Source organism: Rhinopithecus bieti, unplaced genomic scaffold (assembly GCF_001698545.2).
Source record: "Rhinopithecus bieti isolate Rb0 unplaced genomic scaffold, ASM169854v2 scaffold_14229, whole genome shotgun sequence".
NCBI lineage: Eukaryota > Metazoa > Chordata > Mammalia > Primates > Cercopithecidae > Rhinopithecus > Rhinopithecus bieti.
The window spans coordinates 2,121,493-2,132,446 of NW_016807978.1; the positions used below are offsets into that span (position 1 = coordinate 2,121,493).

The following is a 10,954-nucleotide window of genomic DNA, read 5'->3' on the forward strand; positions in this document are numbered from 1 at the left end:
AAAACAGATGCAGATAAATACAATAATCACAAAAGCGGCATTGAGAAAGAGAGAGAGGAATGGGGCTGAGGCTACATCTAGGCAGTTGTGTGCAATGAGGTGGATTTATTAAGGAAAATGTTCCAGAAAAGATGAACTTAAAGCTATTCTAAATATTTGGGGGCAACTTGAGCAAAAGTTTGGAGAGAAAAGAATGAAGACTGAATTTTTAGGCCATCAAAGAGATGAGCAAGGGGTGGGCTGGAATATAGTAGATGAGGCTGGAAGGGGAGGGTGGAAACAGTGATTAAGATGGTTTTGAACAAACTGATCTGCACAGAGTTTGGTGTGGTTGGAGCAATTATAGGTTGGTGCAAAAGTAATTGAGGTTTTTGCAATTAAAAGTAATGGCAAAACTGCGATTACTTTTGCACCAACCTAATATTTTGTGAGAGGAAAAGTTTTTTCAGTATACTGTCTCCCAAACCAAACCAAAAACCAAACCAAAGACCAAAAAAAAAAAAAAAAAAAAAAAAAAAAAAAAAAAAAGGCCAACCAAAAACCTCTTTGGCTCATGTAATGCATACTCTTAGAAAGTCAGACCCTTATAAGGAAGATGTGGGTTTAAGATCTTTTACGCACCTTCTGGGCAACATCCTGTTCACCATCAAGACTGAAGGTCAACCAACTGCCCATGGAGGAAAGGCTGAGAAGGTCAGTGGCTAGACTCATTCAATTCATTCATTCCATTCAATAAGCATGGGCAGTGAATGCCTTTAGGTTTGAGAGGCAAGTAGGATTAAATATACCGTCTGTGGGACTGGGACAAGATGGCAAGCAAGTCTTCATTTATCGGCATAAGTTTCATCTTTCTCTTTCTCCATGTCATGGAAATTATTGAAATATTTTTTTTTTCTTTTTTTTTTTTTTTGAGATGGAGTCTTGCTCTGTCGCCCAGGCTGGAGTGCAGTGGCCGGATCTCAGCTCACTGCAAGCTCCACCTCCTGGGTTCAGGCCATTCTCCTGCCTCAGCCTCCCGAGTAGCTGTGACTACAGGCGCCCGCCACCTCTCCTGGCTAGTTTTTTGTATTTTATAGTAGAGACGGGGTTTCACCGTGTTAGCCAGGATGGTCTCGATCTCCTGACCTCGTGATCCACCCATTTCGGCCTCCCAAAGTGCTGGGATTACAGGCTTGAGCCACCGCGCCCGGCGAAATATTTTTCAAAAAATTTCACTAAACATTTATTGTGATCCTTCTATGTATATGTCAGGGACTATGCTAGGTGCCAAGAATACTGAAATGGCTGAAGCATCATATTGACAATGGTGACAATAAACTTACAGCCTAAATATTTCCTTTTCTGTTTCTAGCTTTCGCTGTGCCAAAAGGGGGAACTATTTCTCCTGGAACAGAGCGGACAAATGTGCAGCAGGTGAACAGAATCATATTTGCTTTCCAGCTGCTGCACCAGCTGTGTCATGCTGACAGCGGCCTCCACCTGTCTAACTCCTGCTTCCACCAATTCAGAACCAAGATATTTTTGTACTCATATCCTGGTATAAACCAACTGCTGATGGAAGTTCTTTGATGCTGAATTGGAATCAAATACATTCTACTTTCTGGAAAGCCATATACTAGGTGGCTGCTTCAATAGCGGCGGACACAGATGTAAAATGCAGCAATGGTCAAGGAATTTCTCAGAGGAGGAATCAATCCTCTCATTTTGGTGGAGGAACCTTGGATACAGGGAGGATGAGGGACTGACTCAAAGTCATCTGGCAACTTAGAGGCGAGGCCAGAGCTGCTCAAATCTCCTAGCTCTGAATCCGTGCTCTTTTTATTGAGCCAGTCATGACATAACCCCCCAAATGAGTGCAGCTTTTAATCTCCCACATCAAGGGGCCTGCTGGCTGCAGACTCATGCATACACATCATGGTGGTTTCTGGGTGGTTGATGCTCATCACCCTCTGACTTCATTTCTTTTTTCCTTTGCAAAATGGCTATTGCCTAGAGGCAGCATCTCTTTTCTAAAAAGTGAACATGCCAGAAGGGTTTTTGGAAACTGCCTTGCTATCTGTCAGGAGCCAGATGATTCACAGGGATGAACCAATGCTCATAACAAGGATACCTGATTGGATTACCAATTAGCCGCCTCCACCTCTGCAGGGTGGTTGGAAAGAAGAGAAAAGGCAGTGTTTAGTTTGGGCAAATACCAAAAGGACTTTATCATTCTCATCAAGGCATCAGCGTGGCACATTAGACCTCTTCCAAGCCATTCCACTGGAACTTCTCTCTCCAAATGCTCCAGCAAGAGTAAACTTGTTATGCAAACATTGGATCATTGTGTCTGAGCTACAGAAGCACCTCTGTGTCGGTGAAAGGGGAGAAACTGGCTGACTTGCGTCTGTTTTTAATGATGTCTCTGCTGCTGGGAAAATTTGGAAGCTGCAGGTAACATCTTCCCCTTTGAAAAAAAAACCAGGCTGCCCTGGAATGTGTTAGCTTACCTTTACCCGATGGAAGCGCCTCGGTTTGGGTATGCCCTGGGAGGGACAGGCAGACTTTTTCTCCATCTGGACCCAGCAAGAAGTGTCCCAGTGTGGGGTCGCTGGAATCTTCTTGAAAATAAGCACAAACATGGGCAGTGTCAACACCATGTTGGTGAGGGAGACAGACTGAACCTGGGCCATGTTCCTCTAGTCCCCTGTGGGCACACACCCATAGATGCACGTGGGCTCAGGTGCCCACCAGAGTATAGTGTGAGCCCTATTCCTGGGACTCAGCAAAGCGGGGCTATTGTTCAGGCTCTGCCTTCTGGGGGTCAAGGTGGGATGAACAGGGAGGGGCTGCCACTCGCCTACATCATGCCTTCGGGAGAGCCTGGCTACCTCAGGGGCAGGGCTAAGCAAGCATGGGCACTCTGTGTGAAGGAAAGGGAGTCCCTTCCTTCAGCCGTGTGCAGCCCAGCCCCTGGGAACAGGACTTCCTGCTTCCTGCCTCTGCTGTCCGCCTCTGTCAGATGTCCTGTGCAGTACTCAGCATACACAGCCATAACCTCTAGATGAAATACTGGGATGGCTTGGTGATGCCAGGGGCTCAGGTCAAGGAAAAGGATGCTATGTCTCCCTAGTTACTTAGAAAGATTGAAGGTATTTTTTATAACCTGACTGTAAAAGTGAAAAAGAAGTCATTTATTCCCCACTTGAATCTCAATGCTCAACCCAGAACACTCCTGGGACTAGATTGTGAGGTTTCCCCCATACCAAACAATTCTCCAGCAGATACCAACTGGTTTCCTATAATTAAAATCAGTTTTGATACTCTCTACCTGGAGATGTTGTCAGATCCCACAGGGTAGGGCTCAGTCCACAAGATTGCCCCCCACTTCAGATGCCAATTGCAAGTCCCAGATTGTGACCTATACTTCTGACCAACCAGTTCTAAATTGGGCCTCCCACAATCCTCTCTCTCCTTGGGTTCAACAGTTTGGTAGGACAGCTCAGAACTCAGGGAAACACTTACTTACATTTTCTGGCTTATTTATAAAGGACATTAGAAAGGATGTGAACAGCCAGATGAAGAGATGGGCGAGGATGTGCCGAGCTTCCATGCCCTCCCTGGGCCTGCTGCCCTCCCACCTAGACACACTCAGCAATGCTGAAGCTTATCAACTCGTGGTCAACAGCTAAAAAAGAGCTTGATCTCCAGTGTCCCCTCCCCTTTCCTGGAGGTTGTGGCTGGTCCTTCTGGTCGCTGGCCCCATCATGAGGCTACCTAGGGGCCTTACCCTATGTCACCTCATTAGCATAAACTCAGGTGTTTTCAAAGGGGCTTATTATGAATAACAAAAGATACTACTATCATTCAGAAAATTCCAAGAGTTTTAGCTTAGTAATAGAAACCAAGGACAAAGACCAAATTTATTCATATTATACCATACTTACCTTCCCCATCTCCAAGACAAAGGGGCCAGGAGTCCAGCTACCTGGACTAGCAGGCCACCAGCTAGAGTGGATGCTAAGGAGCACACACATACACATGCACACTTACAAACACACACTGACATATTCACTCTCACAGGGCATGCACACACACCCCCATACACATGAACAGTGACATACATGAGCATATGACACACATACATTCACAAGACTGAATATATAGATATGTACGTGCATATGCAGCCATGCCTATATAGATGTGCACAATGACATGCATGCACACAAGCACACACATGTACTCACATGGGCATATAAGCACACATCCCACACACATTCACTTACACACATGCATACACCCAACACACACACTTGAGGCTTCAGGCCGCTCTCTTGTCCCAGTCCTGGTCTGGGCATTCTATGTTTTTTTTTTTTTGAGACGGAGTCTTGCTCTGTTGCCCAGGCTGGAGTGCAATAGTGCTTTCTCTGCTCACTGCAACCTCTGCCTCCTAGGTTCAAGTGATTCTCCTGCCTCAGCCTCCTGAGTAGCTAGAATCACAGATGTGCACCACCACGCCTGGCTAATTTTTTTTGTATAAAAATACAAAATATCTCTACTAAAAAGTAGAGATAGAGTTTCACCTTGTTACACAAGCTGGTCTCGAACTCCTGACCTTGTGATCCACCCACCTCGGCCTCCCAAAGTGCTGGTATTATAGGCATGAACCATAGCACCTGGCCACTGGCATTTTATTCTAATCAGATTCTCCCTTTATAAGGATGTCTAAAGTAAGTATGAGTATCCATTTGCTGTGATTTGTCCCAGGCCATGCCACTTCCTAGGAAGGCCCCAGGTGGGGACATAACAGTACACCAAGTTTGGTTCATTTGCATCAGAATTAAAGGAGCATTGCTGCCACACAAGTATAAAGGGAGAGGTTTGTGAAAGAGAGGTTCCAACCCTGGAATGGTTTCTAGGTGAAAACAGTGTCTCCAGGGGTAGAGAGAGTGTTGCGGGGAAGGAAGGGATTTAATTTTGACCATCTCAGCCTGAAACAGAAGCTGCAAACACAGAATGGAACTATTAATCTGTGGATTTGATTTATGCTTAAAGAATTCAATTATATATGCTCTGGGGAGAGAATGAGAGGGGGGTGTGCTGGGCAGGGGGAGAGAGAGAGAGCAAGCGAGACTGATTTAAATACTGAGGCATTCTGTCCCTGAGTGAGCATGAAATGAAAGATGTGAAATCTGTTGCCTCCATGATGGCTCTCTGTTCCCATATGCCTCTCAAAAGTGTGAGTTTCTCCCAGCCCTGAGTGTGATTCTGCTGTTAACAGAGGTACCTCTTTCTTTATACAATCTGTCCCCCAAACACATGTCATCTCCTTCATCTGGTGCCCAAACTGAGAAAGCAGTCCAAGCCTTCAACGAAGGAGAAACAGCTGCCTGGACCACACGTTCCTGAAAATGGTCTGTCAGTCTCCAGCATGGCACCTTCCCAGGGATTTTCCGGGGTAACTTGGACTCTAGGAAATTTTTGCTCTATGAGCTACCTTTAGATGGAAGCCCTGGGGGAGCTGCTCTTGCACTGTCCTTGCATTATTGCTCTGTATAAGCATCTTAGTCCCCTCCTTGACTATTAGCTCCTTAAGAATAAGCACTTTAAGTAAGGCTAAAAGCTAGAGGGAATGGCCTTGCCCTGCCTCACCCTTCCCTAGGAATCAGGGTCCTTTCCTCTCTGTGAATAGGCTCTGCCCTGGGCTGGAGTTGACTTCTGTCTGGGGACTCTTCTGTTGGCAGGCTCATCGGGCTCTCTTGCCTCAGGGGGCAAGGGTTATGGCTCAGTTTGGAGTGTGCCTGGTAAATCCAGTAGTGTGTCTCCCCCAGGAGCGCAGGGAGCTGTGTCATCAAATGCTGCTGCCAGGAGTGAGGAAAGCACAAAACAGCGTGGCAGTGCATGTCGGTGCAGCAAACCCTTAAAACATGTACTGACCCTTTAGGAATATGCATGGAGAACATTAATCCCACTGACATCATCAGAAACAGTGTCAATTACCCCTTTTCAATGGAGTGCCTTTCAGAAAACTTATATCACAGCAGCCACACGGCCCTGGAAATGAGCCACATACCAGCCAGTGGGGGGCATCTATGCACCCTGGGAATGGTTACCTTGAGCTGCTGGCAGTGCCCTCCTGGGCGCTGTCATGTGCGGGAGACATGGGGGGCTGCTGCGGCCTGATGTCCTAGGGCTATCCAGGCCCTTCTGGCTCTCGGGACTTTTTTTCCCTTTAATCGGGGGTAGAAGATCCAATTGTGGGGCCACATCGTGGGGCGGGGCATCATCATCTTTTAAAGCAAAAGGGGAAAAAGCCTGTGTGAGAAACCAGAATCAGCAGGAAGGAGAAGGAAGCTCTCTTCTAACGTGGTTAAAGGACCTCTGTGTGAAGACTGCTATGAAGAACGGGTAATTGTAGTGTGGCTAGAAGGGAGAAGCCGTCCTGGTGTTAGGATGGTTTATTCTACTCATTCTCAGGTTTGTCCCTCTTTTCCAGTCCTGCTAAGCAGCAGGGACCTGATATCTCCCATGGCCAAAATGACATGAGTCTTGACTAGAATCGTGGCTGTTCATTTGGAAAATTGCCAAGAACTGGGAGGAACTGAGTGGTGGTTGTTTTTATTCGCGTCTTATGGATGAAATCCTGAGATGGAAGGAGGATTGGAGAGGGTGCAAATTCCTTTCACCCTCAGTCCCAAGGCTCAGACTAGAGAGATCCCAGCTTTAGAGCTGATGAGATTATTGGATACAGATTTCTGACCACAAAATAGTTTTGCTAGGCAGAGTCAATGATCGCATTCCTTCTTCAGGGTTAAATAAAAAGTGCTACCTTCCAGATGGAAGTCAAAGGGCATCAGGATTGACGATGGCATTCCATAGAGCATACCCTACCCTCTGCCTCCGTTTTCTCGTCTCAACACCAACAGGGTCTGCTCCAGGAAGCAGGAAACACAGGAACCCAAGTGACTGAGGCCTTGGCTTCGCCTCTTTCAGAGCAAGTGGTCTTTATTTCACATTTAAAACAATAGTTGCTATTAATATTTGGGTTTAAAAATTGGCTTCATGTGGTCTCAAATTATCACAGACTACTAATTCATTAAAAAGAGGCAAAGTGTCTTTACAATGGAGAAATGGGGCAGACATCACCTTTAACCAAATAATGAAATTTAACATCACCTGCAATGGAAGAAACTGACATTTTGCATCCCTTGATATGATGGGCCGAGAAGGACACAACGTCACCTCTGTGATATTCCTGCCAAAAAGGTTTGATCTGAATCTCATTATGAGGAAATAGAAAAATCCAAATTGAAGGTAATTCTGCAAAGCGACTGGCCTGTCTTCTTAAAAAATGTCAATGTCATGAAAGACAAGACTGGGGGACTCTTCTCAATGAAAAGATTCTATCGAGTGGGACCGCTAAATGTAATGCATGATCCTGAGTTGAATGCTAGGTTGAAAAAAAGCTATAATAAAGGAACATTATTAGTGTAAATAGAGAAATGTGACTATGAATTAGAAATTAGAAAGTACTGTTATACCAGTGTTTGCTTTCTTGAGTGTGGTAATTGTATGTGGCTAGGAGGGAGAATATTCCTGGACTTAGGAGATACGTGCTGATAAGGGATAAATGGTACAATGTCTGCAACTTACTCTCAGGTGGTTAAGCAATAAAATAAAAAATATGTATATGTGTGGATGCATGTGCCGCCTCTGTGGCAATGGAGCAGTGCCACTCAGCATCAACATGCCCATGCAGCAGGGACCTCTGTGTGACAACTGCCATGATGAACTGCCTCTTTGTTGTTGTTGTTGTTGTTTTTTAGACAGAGCCTCTCTCTGTCACCCAGGCTGGAGTTCAGTGGCATGATCTTGGCTCACTGCAACCTCCGTCTCCTGGATTCAAACAATTCTTGTGCCTCAGCCTCAAGAGTAGCTGGGATTACAGGTGTGTGCCACTACACCCAGTTAATTTTTGTATTTTTAGTTAAGATGGGGTTTCATCATGTTGGTCAGGCTGGTCTCGAACTCCTGACCTCTGGTGATCTGCCACCTTGGCCTTCCAAAGTGCTGGGATTACAGGTGTGAGCCAGCGCACGGCTGGAACTGCCTCTTTAGGTCCCTTTCTTTCTGCATCTACTCCCAGGTTCAGTCGCATGCATAATTTATACCAAGGGGCTTCTTAAACCAGTTTCCTCCTGGCAGAGTAGCAGAGGAGGGACAAGTTCTGGTACTCAGTTCCTGGTGGACATGGCAGCTCAAAACAAGTATAGGGCAGTGCAAAATGAACATTACGGAAGATGAAATTCACTGGTGTCCTTTATCTCATGGCTCCAGCTGTGCACCTCGCATTGTGGCCCATAAACAGAAAGGTGCTTTTTTCTCTATTTGCAGGGTGATCCCTGCCCATATTTGGATTTTTTTAAAAAAGGAAACATTAAAGTCTTTAGGATCATTACCTCCCACTTAAGAGATAGACCAAATAAGCCTTTGCCTCAAGAATCAAAGGACATTCTCTAAATGTTTTGAGGACATCCTGATCTAGGTTCATTGTTTGGTTTATTCTTTTATTCTTTTTTATTTTTTTGGTATTAGTTAGAGAAGTCACTATGTTGGGCTTATTCTGAAAGGGAATGTAGTATAATGAGTAAGAATATGGATTCTGGCACTGGAAGCCCTGAGCTCCAATTCTAGTGAGGCCACTTATAGTTATGTGACCTCAAACATACTACTTATCTCTCAGGGCTTCTGTTTTCTGATCTGTAAAAGGAGGAGAGGATTGCTGTGAGGAGTACCTAAGAGAATACATGTTAAAAACTAAGAACAGTGCCTGGCACAGAGGAAGAACTCCAAACACATTAATGTGCATCTTCCTATTTCTGATACCAGCAGTCAGAGGTCACTTGACATCTGTGATACTGTCATCTTGCACATGCCTTTTGGAAAGGAGGCTCAGTTTTCTGAAAATGGGGAGCTTTCTAAATATGGCCTGTTACTTCCAACCTATCCAACACATAAACACAAACACTTAGATGCACCCATGTGTATATTTTCAAATGTCCACATGTCATGGAAATTGGAGTGAAGACTTTTATCAATATTATGGATTTTTTTTTTTTTTCAGACAGGGTCTTGCTCTGTCACCCAGGCTGGAGTGCAGTGGCACAATCTCAGCTCCCTGCAACCTCTGCCTCCTGGGTTCAAGTGATTCTTGTGCCTCAGCCACCTGAGTAGCGGGGATTACAGGTGTGCACCACCATGCCTGGCTAACTTTTTGTACTTTTAGTAGAGACGGGGTTTTGCCACGTTGGCCAGGCTGGCGAACTCCTGATCTCAGGTGATCCCCACCCCCCTCAGCCTCCCAAAGTGCTGGGATTATAGGCATGAGCCACCACACCCCGCTGATATTATGGACTTTTTAATGAATAAATATCTATTTATAAACAGATTAGAAATGAAATTTCATTGTTTAAAAATACAGGATAAACTGTCAGGCATGCAGCAAACTTTCAGGAAGTTTGATGCCTTTCTACATCTGTAACTAGAAACTAGTAGTGGGATGAGTTAGGGAGTAGGTAACTGGTGAACTGGACACTGTTAGTTTTAGTGCCGCACTTTGGTGAAGGCAGCTGCTGCCTGCACAAAGGCCATTTTCCAGTGGTTGCCAGTGAACTAATCTCCCTTCCAGCCTCCTTTTCCCTGGCTGTGGACCCTTGTGTGTCTTGCCTTGCTTCCCTTCAGAGTGAGGTTCCCAAGGGATGCTGGAGGGAGGGAGGAGCTACCTTGAGGTGAGAGTGTGTCCCTGCCCGGGTCCAATGGGAGATGCACCATTAACTCCCGTGGCATTTCTAAGGACACATGCTTTAGGGGAGGTTTCCACACAGGCCTGGCTTCTTTGCTTCTTTCTGGTTCTGACTTAGGGTGTGGAGCACCTAGGAGACAAAGAGGAGGCTGAGTTGTAGCAGAGGTCTGTTGTTTTTGCCTAATGTCTCTTCTTTTGGGGACCTATGCCTTCCTTGCTCACACCATGTGGTTTGGTTGGAGCAGTGTCCATTTGCTGATTCCAGAGAGGGGCATGGAACTGAAGCCTGGCATGAGAGTACCTCATTGCCTTAGCCAGAGAGATTGGTTCTGAGGTGGGCACATGACCCTAGTCCGGTCAATCACGGGTGATTTCTGCACTTTGCAAGAGCTTTTAAGAGGCATATCCTTTCTATAGAGGTTAACAGGAAGGAGATTGGCAGGGAATTGCAGGAAGACGTCTCTATCACCTTATGGTAAGAGCCTGCTTGAGAGGAAAAGCTAACAGAGTTGAGAGACAAGTACTGCGCACGTATTTTCCGAGGCCTGGATTCAGCTGCTCCTGCAGTTACCTGATTCTTGCATGAACCAATTCCTTCCTTCCTTCCTTCCTTCCTTCCTTCCTTCCTTCCTTCCTTCCTTCCTTCCTCCTTTCCTTTCGTCCTCTCCCCTCCCTTCGCTTCCCTCTTTCCTTCCTCCTTCCTTCCCTCTCTCCCTCCCTCCCTTCCCTTCTTCCCATCCTTCCTTCCTTTCTTCCCTTCCTTCATTTCTTCCCTTCCTTCCTTCCTTCTTTCCTTTTCCTTCTTTCCCTCTCTCCTTTCTTCCTTCCTTCTGTCTTTCCTTCCTTTTCCCCCTTTCCTTTCTTTTTGCTTAACACATTTTGAGTTAGGCTTCTGATGCTTTTAAAGGAGGGTCCTCATGACATATAAATGAGGGAAGAACTCCATGAATTCACTTTCTTTGTACCTGATTCCTATGTTTCATTGTCAGTGTGTTGGCAAGCTCGGTGCATCTGGTTTTAAGAATCTGGTTCATGATGGCCTGGTGGTTTTCCTCACCTTCCTATCAGGGTCATCATGGAAAATAATCAGATCGAACCCAATCTTGTGAATAGTCTTGTCTCTCTTTTTATTAAGTGTGTGTGTATGTATATATATATATATATATATATATA

At 45.5% G+C, this 10,954-nt stretch overlaps 1 protein-coding gene across 1 annotated transcript in view; it reads right to left on the minus strand.

The window, feature by feature from the left end:
- Positions 1–10,954, minus strand: part of KIAA2012 (KIAA2012 ortholog) — a 140,673-nt gene that overhangs the window by 89,862 nt on the left and 39,857 nt on the right. Inside the window, exons 9-11 of the mRNA XM_017884416.1 lie at positions 9,762–9,911; positions 6,093–6,269; positions 2,490–2,600 (exon numbers count right to left, since the gene is read on the minus strand). Coding sequence (XP_017739905.1) covers positions 2,490–2,600; positions 6,093–6,269; positions 9,762–9,911 — 438 coding nt within the window. The remainder of the gene's footprint in view (positions 1–2,489; positions 2,601–6,092; positions 6,270–9,761; positions 9,912–10,954) is intronic.